The following is a 20,356-nucleotide window of genomic DNA, read 5'->3' on the forward strand; positions in this document are numbered from 1 at the left end:
TCCACAATGCATGCAATACATGCAAAAAATGGTTAGTAGTCTGGTTTTTTTTTCCAATAGCAGAGTAGCATCCCATGGTATGACTGACACAATCTGCTTATCTATTCTCCTGTTGGTAGATATTTCGGTGTTTGTGGGGTTTTTCCCAGTTTTGGGCTATTGTGAATAAAGTTGCTGGTAAACACAGAATCCTGTTCTGCTGTAAATGTAATCATATCACTTTAAACTTAAGACAGCTTCCTGCTTAACCAGAAGCTGAGTGATTTGACTGTATAAGCATCACAGTAAGGGAATGAAAGGACCCCCACCTCTGCCACAGAGCCTTGGCTGAATAAATGGGACCCACTCCAAGGAGCCCACATCTGTGCTATGTGACACCACAGGCAATCACACCTTGTGAGGAGAGACCCTTTCTCTGCAACATTTCAAACAGGAAGTGTTTAGGGGCAGTGGCAATAAAGTACATCTCTGTTCTGACCCTAATGTGGTGTCACACTGCTTCTAGTACCCACAAAAATGCACTATTAAAAAACAACATTGAGGGGCACCTGGGTGGCTCAGTGGGTTAAGCCGCTGCCTTCGGCTCAGGTCATGATCTCAGGGTCCTGGGATCGAGTCCCGCATCGGGCTCTCTGCTCAGAGGGAGCCTGGCTCTCTCTCTCTCTGCCTGCCTCTCTGTCTACTTGTGATTTCTCTCTGTCAAATGGATAAATAAAATATTTTTTTAAAAAAATTGAAAAAAATAAATAAATAAAACAAAGCAAAACACACACACACACACACACACACACACACACACACACACACACAGGAACAACAACATTGGGGCACCTGGCTGGCTCAGTCAATGGAGCATTCAACTCTTGATCTCAAGAGTAGTGAGTTGGAGCCCCACACTGAGAGTAGAGGTTACTTAAAGACAACTGCCACTACAACACACATATACAAAAAGGGGTGTGAATTACTTGTCCTTGGAGATCTCTGAGCACAGACATCACCTAATCAATGGCTAGCCATGTGTTAGTTACATAACTTGGGTAGGTATACCATTTACCACTAAGTCCTCACTTTCCAATATGCAGAATAAGATAATTACAGCATCTATCTTAGAGTCATTTTTTAAAAAAAGATTTTATTTATTTATTTGAGAGAGAGAGAGAGAGAGTATGCATGCATGAGCTGGGGCAAGGTGCAGAGGGAGAGAGAATCCCAGCCGATTCTGTACCAAGTGCAAGCCCAATGTGGGGCTCAATCCCAAGACCCCAAGACCATGCCTTGAACTGAAATCATGAGTTGGATGCTCACGGGCACCTGGGTGATTCAGTTGGTTAAATGTCTGCCTTCCGATCATGTCATGATCTTGGGGTCCTGGGATGGAGCCTCACATTGAGCTCCCTGTGCAGCAGGACTCTGCTTCTCCCTTTGCCCTTCCCTGTGTGCTCTCTCTCTCTCTCTCTGTGTGTCCCAAATAAATAAAATCTTAAAGAAAAAAAGAGTTGGATGCTCAACTGACTGCATCACCCAGGCATCCCTTAGGGTTATTTTAAAGTTCAAAATTAGATGATGTACATAAAGTATGCATAGTGGCTAACACATTTAAAAATATAAATACTAGCTATTGATAACAAAACTTTTTTTCATTGTTTTTATTTTCTTTTTTTTTTTTTTTTTTTTAAAGATTTTATTTATTTATTTGACAGAGAGAAATCACAAGTAGTCGGAGAGGCAGGCAGAGAGAGAGAGAGGGAAGCAGGCTCCCTGCTGAGCAGAGAGCCCGATGCGGGACTCGATCCCAGGACCCTGAGATCATGACCCGAGCCGAAGGCAGCGGCTTAACCCACTGAGCCACCCAGGCACCCCTTTATTTTCTTTTTTAATTAACATATAATGTATTATTAGCCCCAGGGGTACAGGTCTGTGAATCGTCAGGCTTACACATTTCCCAGCACTCACCATAGCACATAACACCCTCCCTAATGTCCATAACCCAACCACCCACTCCCTACCCCCCTATCCCCAGCAACCTTCTGTTTATTTTATGAGATTAAGAGTCTCTTATAGTTTGTCTCCCTCCCAAACCCATCTTGTTTCATTTTTTCCTTCCCTACTCTCCAAACCCCCAACTTTGCCTCTCAAATTCCTCATATCAGGGAGATTATATGATAATTGTCTTTCTCTGATTGACTTATTTCACTCAGCATAATACCCTCTAGTTCCATCCATGTTGTTGCAAATGGCAAGATTTCATTTCTTTTGATGGCTGCATAGTATTCCATTCCATGGTGTATCCCACACACCTCACATCTTCTTTATCTATTCATCTGTTGATGGGACATCTAGGTTCTTTCCACAGTTTAGCTATTGTGGACATTGCTGCTATAAACATTTGGGTGCACGTGCTCCTTCGGATCACTACATTTGTATCTTTAGGGTAAATACCAAGTAATGCAATTGCTGGGTCATGGGGTAGCTCTATATTAAACTTTTTGAGGAACCTCCATGTTGTTTTCCCAGAGTGGTTGCACCAGCTTGCATTCCCACCAACAGTGTAAAGGGTACCCCTTTCTCCACATCCTTGCCAGCATCTGTCCTTTCCTGACTTGTTAATTTTAGCCATTCTGACTGGTGTGAGGTGGTATCTCATTGTGGTTTTGATTTTTATTTCCCTGATGCTAAGTGATGTGGAGCACTTTTTCATGTGTCTGTTGGCTATCTGGAGGTCTTCTTTGGAGAAATGTCTGTTCATGTATTCTGCCCATTTCTTGATTGGATTATTTGTTCTTTGGGTGTTAAGTTTGATAAGTTTTTTATAGATTTTGGATACTAGCCCTTTATCTCATATGTCCTTTGCAAATATCTTCTCCCATTCTGTCAGTTGTCTTTTGGTTTTGTTTCCTTTGCTGTGCAAAAACTTTTGATCTTGATGAAGTCCCAATTGTTCATTTTTGCCCTTGCTTCCCTTGCCTTTGGTGATGTTTCTAGGAAGAAGTTGCTGTGACTGAGGTCGAAGAGGTTGCTGCCTGTATTCTCCTCAAAGATTTTGATGGATTCCTTTCTCACACTGAGGTCTTTCATCAATTTGGAGTCTATATTTGTGTGTAGTGTAGGGAAATGGTCCAATTTCATTCTTCTGCATGTGGCTGTCCAATTTTCCCAACACCATTTGTTGAAGAGACTGTCTTTTTTCCATTGGACATTCTTTCCTGCTTTGTCAAAGATTAGTTGACCATAGAGTTGAGGGTCTATTTCTGGGCACTCTATTTAATGTTCCACTGATCCATATGTCTGTTTTTGATAACAAAACTTTACTTCCAAAACTATTTATTTATTTATTTTTAAAGATTTTACTTATTTGACGGACAAAGATTACAAGTAGGCAGAGAGGCAGGCAGAGAGATTGAGAGGGAAGCAGGCTCCCCGCTGAGCAGAGAGCCCAATGTGGGGCTCGATCCCAGAACCCTGGGATTATGACCTGAGCCGAAGGCAGAGGTTTTAGTCCAGAGCCACCCAGGCGCCCCTCCAAAACAATTTAGAGAGTATAGCCTCAGATTTTCATTTTCTTTTTCCATTTGAAATCAAAGACCAGAGTTTCCCCAAATGAGTGCGTTCCTCCAAAAATTAGTTCAAATTCAGTAGGCATTATGTAAACCAAAGGGTTCCATAATCAAGCAAATTTTGGTTAATTTTTTTGAAACTGCGAAACTGCTCAGTGTTGTAGCCACTATGCCAAAGCACACTATGAACCCTACATTGAGACCCAGAATGTACTATTTCCAAAGTAACTGAACCATGAAACTGACTCCTGCTTTATCGAGAAGATGTGATCCTGGGGCATTTTGGGAAATGCTAATAAAAACAACACTAACTACATATATAAAACAAATAGTATTCTTAAGAAGAAGGATATATGGTCTTCCCATTTCATTTAGTTAAATGCTCTCTATTCCTTATATCTCAGGGAAGCCTTCTTTAAGCCTTTAAACTCAATCAAGACTTTCTGTTAGAGGTACCTGGGTAGCTCAGCCGGTTTAACCTCTGCCTTCAGCTCAGTTCATGATCTCAGGGTCCTGAGATTGAGCCCCACATCACATCAGGCTCCCTGCTCAGCAGGAAATCTGCTTCTCCCTCTCTGCCTGCTGCTCCCTCTGCTTGTGCTTTCTCTCTCCCTCAAATGGAAAAAATTAAAAATCTTAAAAAAAAAAAACTTCCTGTTTCATACCCTCAGCTTTCCTTAGACTCTTCCTTCATCACCCTTACTGTGATTCCTATTAACGAACCTGAAAAATTATTTGATTACTACTTTTATCTTACCAAATTATATTATGCTCAACTCTATACCTCCAGCATCTAGCACAATGTTTCGTGCCAGGTAATAGATGTGGAACAAATATGTGAGTCCACGAATTTTACTGCAGCTTTGCTATAGTGGAAAACTGAAAACAATCTAAGTATTACTACCAGGAAAGTAAGGTACTCTACATTTATATTATATTAGACAGCCATTAAAAATAATAACTTAATCTTTGTACTCTGACATTCCTACTTTAATTGAATGAGAAAAAAATGTACTTTATTACATATATACTATATTGTGCAAAGACACCTAAAAACATACACAAGTTGGTAACGAAAAAAAATTGTTCCAATTTTAGTATATGTGCTGCAGAAGCGAGAACGTTAACAAAACAAAAAAAATTAATAGTGACTACATTTGAAGAGGAATAGGACTGGGAAAAAGTACTTTGAATTTTGGACTTTAAACATTTCTCTGTTTTCAATATTCTCCAAGAAGTATACATTTTTTTTAAATTAATTGCTTTGAGCAACTGCAAGTCTACATAAATTACCATATGCTTTAGGCTCAGTTCATATTTGTATCACTATTTGTCAAAGATATTTTTGTAATGATCCCTATAACAATCTTGAGAGGTAAATAAGACAACAGATAGTAACAACCCCATACTGTAAATAAAAGCTAGAGGTAAATTGCTTAATACCACAAAGCAAAAGAAAGAACAGAACTGACGTTAAAATTAGTTGATCTTTTCCCTAGTCCAGCGTTCTTTTCATTACACATCACAGCCTTTCCAGAAAGGGACATAAGGCAGTCTTGATTCAATTAACATTTTAGTACTAAACAACTAGAAGAGATTAAACCTTTTCCCATCTCAACAAGTCATGAGAGGACACTGCAGGCCAATGGCCATGGAGTCCTCTTCTAAGTAAACCAAGTGAAAGGGAGTTTACAAAATCCTAGTGCATGCTTCTGTTGGACCACTCTCATATTCAGCTGAAATCTCTCTGTAACTTTAACCTTTTGGTTCAAATTTGGCCATCTGGAAGGCTACAGAATAAGCTTCCCTCTTCTTCTGGAATATACTCAACATATGAAGACAGCTATCAGCTGTGTCCTTTTGAGAATGGGTGCTTTACTTAGACAAACCTCCCAATAAAACATCTATCATTATCCAACTGGTTAGGAAAAAAGGGAAACTATCACGCAGGACTCCTACAAACTCATGAGATATAAATAGGCAATTGTCATCACTGCAGTCCTTTAAGGAGAGCTAGAGAACCAATCACTCTCACCACTCCTTTGTCGGATGGCACTGAATCAAACAGATTTCTGGTACAACGCACAGGAATGAAGACGGGTTAGATGTTTCTGACATCTAACAGCTGGCTCAAGGATTTGCTAAGAACAGCCAATTAGTATTTCTTCATTAGAAAGATGAACGATCAACCTAATCCTTCCTCAGTAAAACATTTCTTGAAGTTTTAGTCAGATTCTCCAATAACAAAATACCTGCTTCTTCTACCAATGGACAAATGAACTTCCCCACAATTTAAAAGAGGCAAAGAAACTGATGGTAAAAGTTGTAAAATGAAACTTAGTGACTGAATTTGGGACTCCTAAGAAGATTTAAGAGGGAAATGACATGGTTGTTAGGGAACCAAGAAAATGAACAATGAAAAAATACAAGAAGTACAAGGTCAAGAAGTCTTATACTTAAAACTCTAAGAGGCAGAGGAAGCTACACTATAGCTAAATATTTATTAAAACTGCTTTTTATGATCTGATGAAAACCAATAAAAATTAAATGCTTGTGCAAAAGCTCAGAGCAAATGGACAGGACAAGAAAACATCTACTTGGAATAGCACAACTTTTTACATTGGCTTACGGATTAATGAGCACAAGCTTGGGGAACCTCCCCAGGTTTTCCATCTGAATGTGAACCTAAATAAGGAAAAGGAGAGGTCCTTTGAGCACCCAACTGAAGATATCCCTCCTTACTCTTCCTTACTGAGCTATCTTGCACTTCATTAGAGTTTATCATAAATCTGTAATTACCTATCTCTGTGCTTGCCTGTTGTCCGATGACCCAGAAGACTATAAGCTCCTTGAGGGCAGAGTCAACTCTTTTTAACACTGCAAACACAGGAGCATGGGGTTTTGTACATGGAGGGTAAATAAGTGAAGAGAGAGAAAAAGAAAAGGAGATCGCAGATTACTATAAACAGCTTGCTTTGCTTTCTTTCCCAATGTTGATAAATTAATTCACCTAATGGACACTTACTACGACCCAGCGCAAGGCATACGTCATTCAGTTTAGCCTCCCAACAGAACTCTGAATTTTCTTCCAGGTCACAGAAACCCTCCTAAAAAAGTAAATTACTTTATAACCAACAAAACAAGCATCTTTACGTTAGCCAAGTGACCTGATCCTCAAAACAATCTTACAAAAGAGGCGAATTATGTTGGTGAGGATCCTGGGGCTTAGAGTTCTTAAATCCTTCACATTCTCCCTACAAACCTCTGGGCTTGTAGTTTCCACAGAGAAAAATAGCGGCCGCACAACCACGGTGCAAACTCTGACACTCGTGCTCGTTTCTTACTGCTAATACGTGCTCCAGACGGGAACCGACCAGCGACTCGATTCTCCACTCGCATTTGGGGTCTGACGAGGGTCCCGTTCAGTCCGTGTAACTGGTTAAATGCTGACGGCCAAATACACTTATGAGGAGATAACACGTCCAGGTCAAAGAAAGGGCGTGGGAATACCGTTTCAGAAAAGGTTGCGCTGCGGCCAGAACTACCTCTGGGCTGCGGTCCGCAATCGCTCCCTCCCAACTCCTCCTGTCCTCTCTCCCCTTCGACGAACCATTCCTTCCTAGAGTCAGATGTGGTGCAACAGGCAGGTTCCTACCTTGGTCTGAACACTCTTATCAAACTTGTCATTTCTGAAGCTAAACGTATTCTGGTGCCTCTGAGGCCTGGAACGAGCCACGTTCCCTTTCTGGGAGCTCATCGTGGAAACCACAATCACCTCGCGCCGGTACAGGGAGGACGCGGGGAAGACGAAAACGCCAGGAACTGCCCCACGGAGTCCACGCTTCTGTCACTGACCCGGAAGGAACTTATCCGGCCTTTCCGCCCCCGCCCCCGTCAGCCCACGTGACTCGCCGCGGAGGTCAAAAGACTCCCTCTCATCTGTCAAAACCCTCAAGGTTCTTCCACGCGGCCCAGTCTCGACCCATCCCCCGCTCCGCGCAACCTCTCTCAAACCCGGCGTCTAAATCCCGCTTCCTGCGAAGCGAGAATTCCCCCATTGGTCCGAACGTGGCAGTCCATCAAGGAGGAGAGGCAAGGAACCTTTGCCTTTATTGGTTCTCCTTTTCCGCAATCCCCGCCTCCTGCCGACGTAGCTCAGCCTCTCCCGGCGCCCGACTCCGCTGGGTGGCTTGTGATTGGTTGAAGTCTGGCTAAGCTGTGCTGCGTCCCTCCCCCGGCCCGCTCGCAGGCTGGAACCCGGGTCAGCTTGGCATCTTCCTCCAGTCAGTGACCAAGTCCTGCTTCAGCGAGCCTTCTGCTCGTCCCCTCGGTTCCCTTCCAGCCTTCCTCCCGCCACCAAAGCTAGCCTCGTGGTGGCAGGCTGAGGAGGAGCAACGAAAGGAGGACTAAAGAGAAGACAGACCTGGCTGGGTTTGGCTGGTGTCTGCAGTGCCAGAAAGGGAGGTGGCGGCGGCGGCTGCGACCACGGCCGCGCGGGACGTGAGGCCCGAGAGCCGCCGACGGCGACGGCCGCTCCAGAGCCTCGCGCCGGGGCCGTTAGTCAGCAGAACGCGAGCCCGTGTGGAGGAGCAGCGCCGGCGCGAGGCGAGACTCCAGAGCGCGAGCCGGCCCCCTCGGGCGCCGCCGTCCTTCGTCGTCCCGGCGCCGGGGGCTGCAGCCCTCGTCCCCCCTCCTCGGCCGCGCCCGCCCGCAGGCCGGGAGAGTCCGGCGGCGGCGGCGGCAGCAACGTGGGTCGCACCTTGTGGAGGACAGCGCGGCGGCAGAGGCTCTCTCGCGGCCCTTTCTTCCCGACACCTTGGCCGCGGCCCCTCAGGTGCAGGTGCGTGGCGGCCGCGGCGGGCCGGGCACGGCGGCCGGGCTCGGGGAGGGGGCGCTAGGCCCGGAGCCGCAGCGCGGGAGGGACGAACCCGGGCCGGGCGGGGGGAGGGGAACGGGAGGCGTCTTTGTTGTTGGCGACCGGGATCCCTCTCGGCGGCGGCGAAAGGCTCCGGGGAAGCCGCTTCGGATCGGGTCTGGTTTGGAGCGGCTTCGCTGGCGGTGCCGTGGAGGGGAGAGGGAGGAGAGTCCGTGCGAGCCGGGAGGCTGCGGGAGTCTGGGGGCGGGAGGGAGCCGGAAAGCCGGACTGGGAGAAAGGTCTGAGGTCCTCCTTGCGGGAGAAGGCGCTCGGTTCACTTGTTTTGCTCCGCTCCCCGCGGACAGAAAGATGGGGTCAGCTTCACCTTCCGCTCCCTGGCTCCCCGGGAGGCCGGGATGCCCGAAAGCCTTCTCCTGAACGTCCTCGTGTGGGCCGGCCTCGATCCGAGCTCCAGTCGGCCCCGTTCTCGGCGCGGTGTGCTCCCGGCGGGCCGGCTTCGGGTTCTTTTTCCTCTGGGCGGCTCAACCTGAATTCCTCACCAGTTTCGAACTCTGTTTTCGAACCCTAGATTGGGCTCCTCAGTAACTGCCTTGGAGCTGGAAAATGAGAGGTTTGGGTTGGAATTTTTTTAAACTCTGAAACGAAAGTTCTGTCGAGTTGGGAGTGTAGGTTGTGGAGGGCTCCCCCCCCACACACACACACCCCACCCCGCCGCCGCCGCAAAGAAAAGTGAGTTTAACCCCGGCTTTTTGTTTAAAAAAAAAAAAAAAAAGTTCAGAGCTTTGATCCTTGTGGAGATTCTGCCAATGCCAGAATACAGATTTTGGGGGGTTGGGGGCGATGCTTTGATACAAGTCTACGTGAGATGGGCTTGATAAGCAAATAGATAGATAAATAACGGAGTAACAGGGTGATCTTTAAATGTTGGCTCTGTATGGAAAGGTGTTTTCTGTTTAATACATTTCGTAATGTCTATGCATATACTACTTCATCCGCAAGATGATTCATTGATTTTTTTTTTTTTTAAGACTCCAATAAATGGAAAAGAATTTTGGAGATCTTGTGTCGGCATTTGGAACTGCCTAATGTGTCTCTGTTTACATTAACAGGGAAACTTAAAATGAACTTTTCTCCATAGTTTGTCTCTTCATATGTTGATGGCATAAACGCATTTGTGTCACATACCTAGTATCTAATCATAACCAATATTTTAATAATCCTAATTACCAGTGTTCTTACTTGGGACTGCCCAGCTCTTGGGTTAATTTTTATTGTGAGAGTAAAGGTGGTAGCTTAAGGAACAGGGGAGATAGCCATGATTCAATTTACGAAAGAAGTAAAATCCCTGTTGTGCAGTAATTGCTTTATTATTTGAGGTCTGTGAGGAAATAAATAGCACCCTCACCCATATTTTGACCTCTCTTTTCTCCTACTCTAGTAGTAATAAGGTTAATTGGGAAGGATAGGATTAGATTTTTAGCAGGCTAGGCAGTTTTAATTTTGTCCCCTGCTGTGCAGGACTGTAGTTAGTAAGTGGCTTGTTTCTTGGAGTATCTTTGCACATTTTGAAATAATGTATGAAATGATATCTGACAAAGAATTTCTATTTCCTGTGACCAGACTATCTTAAAACATCATGGCAGAATAATGTTTTTGATAAGTTAAAGAGTGCTTTTCAGTGCAGTGCTCTTATTTTGGTATTATGAATTTCAATTCTTTGATGAAGAATTAGCCTAAAGAAATACAGTTACAGTAGGGAGAATGCCTATCCTATGTGCCATCCTCTAAGAATTGATAACTCAGAATTTCTTCCATGTTAAGATTCGTGTTAATATTCTTAGAATCAGTGATGATGAAAAAATAGACTGACAAATTGGCTGTTTGGTTTACTTGTAGATATTATTTCTAGTATATCCAAGGTTTTTTTAATTCTCAAATTCTTCCTTTCCTATCTGTTAAAAAATTCATATATATATATATATATATATATATCCCTATTTATGCCTCTCATACCTATCTTTGTGAGTTGGAGAGGGAAAATTATGTTATTTGTGACATTTTTACAGATAATATAAAGCCCAGAGAAATTAGTTCTTTGAATTGCCCAAAGCTACATAATTTGTAAGAAACAGAACCTGGGTTTTCTGACTTAAGAGTCCTGAATCCTTTGCTTCGGAGCAGTGTGTTCCAACCAGCTGTTCGGACCCAACAGTTTTTGCCAATTCAAATGAAATAAAAATACAGCAATAGGAGTATTGGCAACATACAATATAATGAATATTCATGCACCCATTACTCAGTTGGAGAGATAAAAAGACAAAACAAAATGAAGCTTCCTTTGTACTTCAAAAACCCTTCTTAAATCCTACTTCCTCTTCCCCCACCATCCAGCCACTAACCTAACCGGAAATTAGAATGCATCCTTCCTATCCATGTGTTTATACTTAACTACATGCCTTTATGTCCTCGATCACTATATAGTTTTTCTTTGATTATTTTAAGACTATTATTTTTAAAACTATTTAAATACGTATTTGTAGCCTGCCTTCTAGATTTATCTGTGTTTATTCGGATAATTCTATTTTATTTTTACTGCGATAATGGTATGTGTTCCATTATGTGACTATCAGATTTCTCTTATCATTTTAGTTTTTTCCAATTGCTTATTAAACACTGTGGGGAATATTCTTGTATATGTTTATTTAGGTATATGTGCAAGACTTGCTCTGGGGCAGTGGTTCTTGAGACTATCCCTTTTTTTTTTTTTTAACATTTTATTTATTTATTTATTTGACAGAGAGAGAGAGAGAGAGAGAGATCACAAGTAGGCAGAGAGGCAGGCAGAGAGAGAGGGAGGAAGCAGGCTCCCTGCCGAGCAGAGAGCCCGACGCGGGGCTCGATTCCAGGACCCTGGGATCATGACCCGAGCCGAAGGCAGAGGCCTTAACCCACTGAGCCATCGAGGCGCCCCACTATATCCCATTATAGAAATAATTTTATAACTTCTCCAATTCTGCCCTAAAATGAAATTTAAGATAATAAGCTTACATTCATTTGAAACTTAATGAACTTACAAATTTATAATGAAATTAAAACTTAAATAAATTTACATTATATTTTAAAGTAATGCTCTTACTAGATTGTAAGAATTTGTAACAGAGTAATGTATTCACTGTGTAGATGCTCATACCAAACCACACTCTAATCTTGCTACGAAATGTGATAGTAGACTAGTAAACGCAGAATTCTGGGAGCTTGTTAGAAATCAGAACCTCAGGACCTACCCTACTGACTCATGCTGAATTTTAACAAGACTCTCAGGTGATGTGTGTGCACATAAAAATCCAGAAAGCACTGCTGGAAGAAACAGTAGTCAGATACTTTTATACTAATGTTTAGTATCACCATGAATAGGGTAAACTACTGATGCAAATTATTATTACTATTTGTTTAGATTTATTTATTCATTCGAGACTGCATGCACAGGAGTTGAGGGGTGTGCAGGAGTGGGAGAAGCAGACTTTCTTCTAAGCAGTGAACCTGACTTGGGGCTCTGTCCCAGTACCCTGAGATCATGGCCTAAGCCAAAGGCAGGCGCTTAAATATTGATTGAGCTACCCCCAGACACCCCTACTGATGCAGATTAAAACAGGTGTGTTGAATTGGCTGTTCAAATACTGATGGTGGCACTGTTGATAAATGAATTTCTGAAATAACAAACTGTTTTCATTGACGTTTGGACCAAAAAATGGCAGTCTTCTTTCTTTACACAGTGGTTGCATTTTTTAAAATCATCTATATTAAAGCAATATAAATATTCTCTGTGTTAAGTCCTCTTTATAAATATCTGATCTTATTTCCCCCACCCTTTTCTCAATCCCTTAAATGAGCATTCAGCAGAATATTCAAAAGTCATGAGAGGGGACGTGGGGCAGCATTATTGTTTATATGCTCCAAGAGTGCCTGGCATCCCTGGAAGCTGTTGAGTAGTGCCCCCATTTGTTAAACAACTAAAAAGCCATCATTGAGATTTCCCTAGGAAATCTAAAGAGTGCTAGAACAAAGGGTATGTATGAGCAGCTTCTTTAACTTTATTGGATAACCACCAGTTTTCTCTCAAGTGTTTTTATCAGTAATGAATGAGGGGATCTATTTTCCTATCTTTCAAATACTTTAGTAGACTTCTCATGGTTTGCCATGCTGAGGAGTATGTGAAGGATGGTACCTCATTGGAATTTTCATTTGCATGACCCCAGTTAGTCCTGTAGTTGAGAGCACTTTTATTTTGGGGGGCATTCATGTTCCTTTTCTGTGAATTGCTTATTTGTTGTTTTTCCTTTAATGGGATTGTTTATCTTACTGATTTGTAAATGCTTTTATGTATTCTGGATAACAGTGCTTGGTAGCCTTTACAAATATCTTCTAGTCTGTAACTGTCTTTCCATTTTACATATGGTGTGTTTGGGCTTCTGGGTGGCATCTGCCTTCAGCTCAGGTCATGATCCCAGGATCCTGGGATTGAATCCCATATTGCGCTCCCTGCTCAGCATGAATCCTCCTTCTCCCTCTGCCTCTCTCTCTCTCTCCCTCTCATGAATAAATAAAATCTTAAAAAATAAATAAATATAGTGTCTTTAGGACTTAACGTTCTTAATTTTAAAGTCAAATATATTTTTTAATGATTTAAGTAGTCTCTTACAGCCGGGGGGGGGGGGGACTTGAACTCATAGCCCTAAGATTAGGAGTCCCATGCTCTACTGACCAAGCTAGCCAAGTGCTCGTAGTGAAATGTATTTTATGATTGTGCTTTCTCTCTCTCTCTTTTTTTTAGAAGACTTTTTTTATTTATTGGACAGACAGAGAGGCAGGCAGAGAGAGAGGAGGAAGCAAGCTCCCTGCTAAAGCAGAGAGCCCAAAGCGGGGCTTGATCCCAGGACGCTGGGATCATGAGCTGAAGGTAGAGGCTTTAACCCACTGAGCCACCCAGGAGCTCCTGTGCTTTTTCTCTTTAAAGGAAGTCTTTTCTGTCCTGAGGTAGAGATTCTGATACAGCTTTTTAAAGTTTTTTTTTTTTTTTTTTAAGATTTTATTTATTTATTTGACAGAGAGAAAGATCACAAGTAGGCAGAGAGGCAGGCAGAGAAAGAGGGGGAAGCAGGCTCCCTGCTGAGCAGAGAGCCGGACGCGAGGCTCGATCCCAGGACCCTGAGATCATGACCTGAGCCGAAGGCAGCGGCTTAACCCACTGAGCCACCCAGGCGCCCCTAAAGTATTTTTTATATTTAGATCTTTAATTCACATGGGACTATTTTTATAGTATGTGAATCTAAATTTATTCAATAAAATCACTAGCCTCCATAGTGTGATGCTGTTTTTATGTGATGTGTTCTGGAATTAGTGATAGTAGATTATATTTAATTTTTAATATTCCTTTGCAGCAAAATTAAAATTTGGCAACTCTGTCATTCCAACGTCTTAAAATTTAACTGATTTTTGAAATTCCTTAGTTTTGGGAACCACTGCTTTAGGGTACTTTAATTCCCATGCTGCTTATGTGCCATAAATTCAGTCTCTAAAGCATCAACGAAAGTGAGTAGACACTCTTTAAGTACTGATCTTTAATTGTCATTTGCATCCTTCATGTTTAAGTTTGTTTTACTTGTGCCTTCATCACTTTTTACTAGAATTTTTTAAAAGATTTTTATTCTTTTATGTATTTGACAGAGAGAGTACAAGCAGGCGGAGCAGCAGGCAGAGGGAGAAGCAGGCTTTCCCCTGAGCAGGGAGTCCCATGCCTAACAAAGATGCTTAACCAATTGAGCCGCCCAGGCCCCCTGACAGTATAGTCTTTAAGTTAAATGTGTATGTACTTAATAAGTTGTGTGAACGTGGACAAATGAAACAGAGTTAAACCTGAAGCCTTGATTTCTTCAAGTATTAAGGATGATAACCTGAGAAAAGTATTATTAAGATTAAAGGAGATAACAAGTGAAAACATCTACCTCTTACCCCCATCTAGTTCTCATGTGGCACTCTGTATTTTCATAGCATTTATCACAGTGTAATTACCTGTGTCACCAGTTGATAAATTTTATCCCACCTCTTCTGAAATACTAATGAAAAGAACCAGTGTTATATTTTATTAACATATATTTGTTCGTGAACTATCTTTAACCCTTTTTTATGTGAAAATCCTCAGATTTCTTGAGAAAGTGTTTTGTATTTAAGACGTCTTTGTGCTGGAGCTTCAAAGTGCATTACAGGCATTACCTCATTGATCACCACACACCATCTTTGTGATGGAGGCAGTGCGTACATATCATCTTGCACTTGGAATGAATTGAAGCTGCTAAATGGTATAAAGTGACAGACAAAGTCAGTCAAATACAAAGTCTGTCAAATACATAAAAGAATAAAAATCTTTTAAAAACTTCTAGTAATAAATGATGAAGGCACAAGTAAAACAAACTTAACCGTGAAGGATGCAAATGACAATTAAAGATCAGTACTTACAGAGTGCCTACTCACTTTCTTTGATGCTTTGGATAAAATTTGATTACATTTGGTTATATTTTTCCCTGTGCTCCATTTTTCCCTTTCTGCAATACTGCTAAAATTGACTCTCTATAAAAGCTTGGGGGAAAAAAAACCTGTAACTTAAGTTACATTGTTAGGTTGTGTGGCCTTTGGAAAATCATTATGACACAAACAATATTTTAGTTACGACTTTATTTTCCATTTTCCCACATGAAGCTTTGCTTAGTATCGAAGGAGGTAGTATTAGGATTGGCAATAGAGGGGCGCCTGGTGGCTTAGTCATTAACCTTTTGCCTTTCAGGTCATGATCCTGGGGTCCTGGGATTGAGCCCCACATTGCCCCACTTCGGACTCCCTGCTCAGCGACAGGATGCCTGCTTCTTCCTCTCCCCCTGCTTATGTTCCCCCTCTCTTCGCTGTGTCTCTGTCAAATAAATAAATAAAATCTTAAAAAAAAAATTGACAGTAAAGTTAGAGGTCTTCACTTTTATAAATACATACTGCTTAAGAAATTCAAACTTTATGGTTGTCTTGGACTATTAAACATTTTTTAAGATGTTTAAGATTAGAGAATAGGATTGAGAAAATAAGTGTATGCTTAGTGTAGGTCAGGATAAAGAAGAAAGGGTTGAAATAACCCCATTGACTTGGTGTAAGCAGATCTGTATTATAACCTCAACAAACCCAAACCCAAAGTAGAGCAAGAGTGCCTCCAGGAACAAAAGTAGAAGACATTGTTTTATCAGATGCAGTAAGCTTGTTTGGCTTCTGAATTTAGATTGTTCTTAAATGTGTTTCTAAAAATCGGGGAGCCTGGGTGGCTCAGTGGCTTAAAGCCTCTGCCTGCCTTCGGCTCAGGTCATAATCCCAGGTCCTGGGATCCAGCCCCACATCGGGCTCTTGGCTCAGCAGGGAGCTTGCTTCCTCCTCTCTCTCTGCCTGCCTCTCTGCCTACTTGTGATCTCTGTCAAATAAATAAAATATTTTTTAAAAGTTAAAATCAATTGAAATAATCCCTCTAATAAACTTTTCCCAAACATGCCATCCACCAACTGTGACCTCGGTATTTTAATTTTTACTTTCTAGCTTAGCTATCCCCAACCCCAAGAGTAAAAATTATTCTTTGCACATCAGTTATTACCAAGAAAATAATGCCATTCAGTAACTGGTTTTGGCAAGCTTATAACTGAAACATTGTGGGTTACATTTTGTTCAGAGCTTTTTAAAAGACCTTAACAATACTTGTATTAATAAAGATTTAGGGCAGTAAAGTTTAATAAGAGTGAGGGGAACTTAAAAATTATGCATTAAGGACATTCAGATAAAATCCTCTAGGGTAATTGTTCTCAATTCTTCTGTTAGAATTAGTAAGAAAGACATTTTGCTTCATGATTTGATACAGAAAAAGGAGTTTCATTGAAAAGATTAAATCCATCAGCATGAACATTCTTCAGGGGAGATTTTTTCCCCCTAGAGAAAGAAGTAAAACTTAAATAGAGGGCTTAAAAAAAAGTACAAGTTGTTTCATTTATATGTAGAGGAAGTGATTGAGTTGGGGGAGATTTAAGCAATAATGAAGGAACAGTATGCACAAAGCCATAGAGGAAAGAAAGAATAGGTCTCTCATTGAAGAATAGTATGTTGGTAGAATGGATGAATAGGGAAGTGCTCAGAAGTAAGGTTAGAGACTGGGATGCAGAGAGGGTGAGGGGATCATAAATGACATACTGAAGTATTTAATTTATTCAAGAGGACTGGAAGGCCCATTGAAAGATTTAAACAGGAAAGTGACATCACCTGGCCGCAGTGTGGAGTGTGGATTAGAATATGAGATAGATGTTAGTGAGAGGTTTTAAAATGTTAAATGCAAAGCAGTTGAGCAAAGATGTAGCCTAGGGAATGGAGAGAGAGATACATAGGATACAGGCCTTGATTGAATGGGGGGAATGAAGAGAGGAAAAGGTTGGAGAGGGAAAACAGATAGTCAGGGTCTGTAGCTTAGGGGAGAAGGCTGTGCTAGAGATTTTAAGTTTTTAGATTTAGGCCTCATTAGTGTGTAAGAGGTAGTTAAAGCCATGGGTACAATAGAGATAAAAAGACTAGAAAACAAAAGACAGAAGTGGTAGTTCAACCCATGGGTTTGGGTGAGAAACAAAAGAAGACAAAAGGGTAATCTGCAAAAGTAATAATAAAACCTTTGAAGAGGTCACCAGAAAAACCAAGATTGGAAGTTAGTTTCAAGAAGGAAGGAAGGGACAGTAGTGTTTAATGCACAAAGTGATTGTGTAGATTGAAGACTAAGAAGTATCCAATGCACTTCAAAAAAAATTTTTTTTTTTAAGATTTTGTTTATCTTTTTGAGAGAGTACTCTAAAACACATGCATGAGTGGGATTGAGGGGCAGAGAGGGAGATGCAGAAGCCCAGCTGAGTGGGGAGCCTGACCAGGGCTTGATCACCTGGGATCATGACCTGAATTGAAAGCAGATGTTCTACTGACTGAACCACCCAGGTGTCCCTGCACTTTGAAATTTTAAGAGGTTATTGGTAATCTTAAATGGGTCAACAGTTTTATGATAGATATTAGATCACAGCTCATTTGGGACCTATTGTAAAAGAGAGGAAAGTGAGAATTTAAAAGTTTGATTTAGGGTAATTAGAATCTAGATAGAGATATACCCACTCTTTTTTTTTTTTTTTTTTTTTTTTAAGAGGAACATCGTAAATATGTTTGTAAACAGAAGATATGGGCCAGTAGAGCAGGAGAGACTGTGAGGATATGGGAAACACGATAATTGACTAGACAGGGTCTCTGAAGATGCCAGAAGCATTGGAACAATCTGTTGTTGGAACACACTGGAACAATGTGTTGGAGGGAGTGGTCATGAAGGAGTGAGACTTTAAAGGAGTAAAAAGGCAATCAGGGAGCACCTGGGTGGCTCAGTGGGTTAAAGCCTCTGCCTTCAGCTCAGGTCATGATCCCAGGGTTCTGGGATCGAGCCCCACATCGGGCTCTCTGCTTAGCAGGGAGCCTGCTTCCTCCTCTCTTTCTCTGCCTGCCTCTCTGCCTACTTGTGATCTCTGTCAAATAAATAAATAAAATTTAAAAAAAAAAGGCAATCAGGATTCAGTGAATTGATTTCTAGGGTTCAGGAAGAGATTATCAAATATGTGCCTGTCTGTTCCAAGTAAAAAGATTTTTCGGAATCTAGTGTGCTGGGAATTTAGGTGTTCCTCATTTAATATTCTTAGCAACTCTGCAAAGTTTACAGATAAGAAAAATTGAGGCTCAGAGAAGATGTTTAAAGCTATGCAACTAGAAGGTTACTCAGCTGATTTGATTGCATTTATGCCTAGTTCTAGAGCTTAGTACTAAAACTTTTTTTAAGGGCCAAATTCCCCAAAAAAGGAAAAACAGTAAGAGGCTTCTAATTTTAAGTTTTTCCCAGTGAAATCACTTCAGAAAGAATTTTTAAACTTAGTGCCTTCTACAATTTTTAAAATTTTTTACATGTTTTCTTTTTCACAAAAAGATACATTTTTAACAAAAATAGAAAGGACATAATGTCCAAATAAATAGAAGGAAAACCTTTGAAATCATTAAGCCCACTACTCTTGTCCATAGCTTTTCTCATTTTTCCAAAGAATTGTTACTTCAGTTGTTAGAGTCAAACATTTATATTAAAAAAACTCAATATTGTATTTCCCCCCCTTGCTAGGAACTTTCATATTTTGTTTTGCTGCAAGTTGATTTCTAAGGGTTCTCATTACCAAACTTATTTATTTAATTTATTTATTTGACAGAGAGATCAGAAGTAGGCAGAGAGGCAGGTGAGGGGAGGGTGGGAAGCAGGCTCCCCGCTGAGCAGAGAGCCACATGCAGGGCTCCCCCTAGCCCCCCATCCCAGGACCCTGGGATCATGACCTGAGCCACCAAAGGCAGACTTAACCTACCGAGCCACCCAGGCACCCCTATCGAACTTCTAAGAAATAAATAAAATGACTAATAAACTGAAGCAACTCTAAGAAAATATATAATAATTTCCTCCTATTAACTTTATAGATACTTTGGGGTTTATTATGGTTTATTTTTTCAATTGCTGAAAGCCATTGTAAATCCAAATTTTTTATTTTTATTTTTTGTTTAATTTTTAAGTAATCTCTATACCCAGTGTGGGGCTTGAATTATGATCCTGAGATAAAGAGTTTCATGCTATACTGATCTAGCCAGTCAAATGCCCCAGGAAATCAAGTTGTTCTAACATACCATTGCTTACTACCTTACCTTGTCCCTGTTTGGGAATGTTCTCCTGTGTGCATAAACTTACTTGCTTATAGAAATTTAAGTATTGCCTAATCAACTATAACAGCACATCTTTTTTTTTTTTTTTTTTTTTTTTTAATTTCTTTATTTGACAGAGATCACAAGTAGGCAGAGAGGCGGGCAGGGATGGAAGAAGCAGACTCCCTGCTGAGCAGAGAGCCCTATCCTAGGACCCTGAGATCATGGCCTGAGCTGAAGGTAGAGGCTTACCCCACTGAGCTACCCAGGCACCCCAAGGATGCAATTTTCAATTGTAAAGGAAAAGAACTGGGAGCTGTAAAAAAGAATAACCTTAGGTGTGCCTGAGTGGCTCACTCAGTTAAGCGTCTACCTTTGGCTCAGGTCATTAACCTGGGGTTCTGGGATCAAGTTGTACGTGGGGTTCCCTGCTCCGCGGGGAGTCTGCTTCTCCTCTTCCTTCTCCCTCACTCTCTGTCACTCTCCCTGTTTGTGTTCTCTTGCTCTCTCTCAAATAAAATCTTTTTTAAAAAATCTAATTTAGATTTGAGGTTCACAAGATCTCTCGGAAAAGAGACATTTGAGATTGGAATAATGAGAAAAGTCAGAGAGGGTGCAAACCTTGAAGTGGAAACCGCTTTCATGGAAATGGAAGTTGGAGAGGGAGACAGCAACCCTAAGTGATGAAAGGAGAGTGTTTCAAGATAAATTTGGAAAGAGAAGCAAAGGCCGGATCCTGCAAGGCCTTTAAGGACTTCTAGAGAAGTTAGATTATTACAAGTACATAGCAAGGCCATAGAGGAGTTCTTAAGTTATCACCTGGTAGGCTGGGTGGAACATATGAATGGGAGAAATTCATTCTTAATCTCTGCTATTTTCCATTTGTTTGTTTATTAACACGTTTTGAGTTTTTCTGTTTTCGTACTCTGCATAACCCTGGTCAGTTCTTTTCATTTGTAAAAGCTGGGAACTACAATAAAAGCATAGAAAAGTAATTTAAGTAAATCAGGAGATTTGTATGTGTTTTCATCTATAATTAAGGATGATAGAAATTAAATGACTTCCCAACTGAACGCTTGTGTTTATAGCTTAAGATACTGAGGCCAAT

The 20,356-nt window shown here is 41.3% G+C and overlaps 2 protein-coding genes across 3 annotated transcripts in view; one reads left to right on the forward strand and one right to left on the reverse strand.

Moving 5' to 3' along the window:
• C12H9orf85 (chromosome 12 C9orf85 homolog) overlaps positions 1-7,432 on the reverse strand; it is a 66,634-nt gene extending 59,202 nt beyond the window's left edge. The window contains exon 1 of the mRNA XM_032306761.1: positions 7,210-7,432. Coding sequence (XP_032162652.1) covers positions 7,210-7,311 — 102 coding nt within the window. The 5' untranslated portion in view covers positions 7,312-7,432. The remainder of the gene's footprint in view (positions 1-7,209) is intronic.
• Positions 7,433-8,296: 864 nt separating this feature from the next.
• Positions 8,297-20,356, forward strand: part of ABHD17B (abhydrolase domain containing 17B, depalmitoylase) — a 54,254-nt gene continuing 42,194 nt past the window's right edge. Inside the window, exon 1 of one of the 2 annotated variants that reach the window (XM_032306759.1) lies at positions 8,297-8,394. The gene's annotated coding sequence lies outside the window, so the exon portion shown is untranslated. Of the gene's footprint in view, positions 8,395-8,518; positions 8,586-20,356 lie in introns of those variants that run through there. The other variant, XM_032306760.1, reaches the window with a different exon arrangement.

This window comes from Mustela erminea, chromosome 12 (assembly GCF_009829155.1).
Source record: "Mustela erminea isolate mMusErm1 chromosome 12, mMusErm1.Pri, whole genome shotgun sequence".
NCBI classification, from domain to species: domain Eukaryota; kingdom Metazoa; phylum Chordata; class Mammalia; order Carnivora; family Mustelidae; genus Mustela; species Mustela erminea.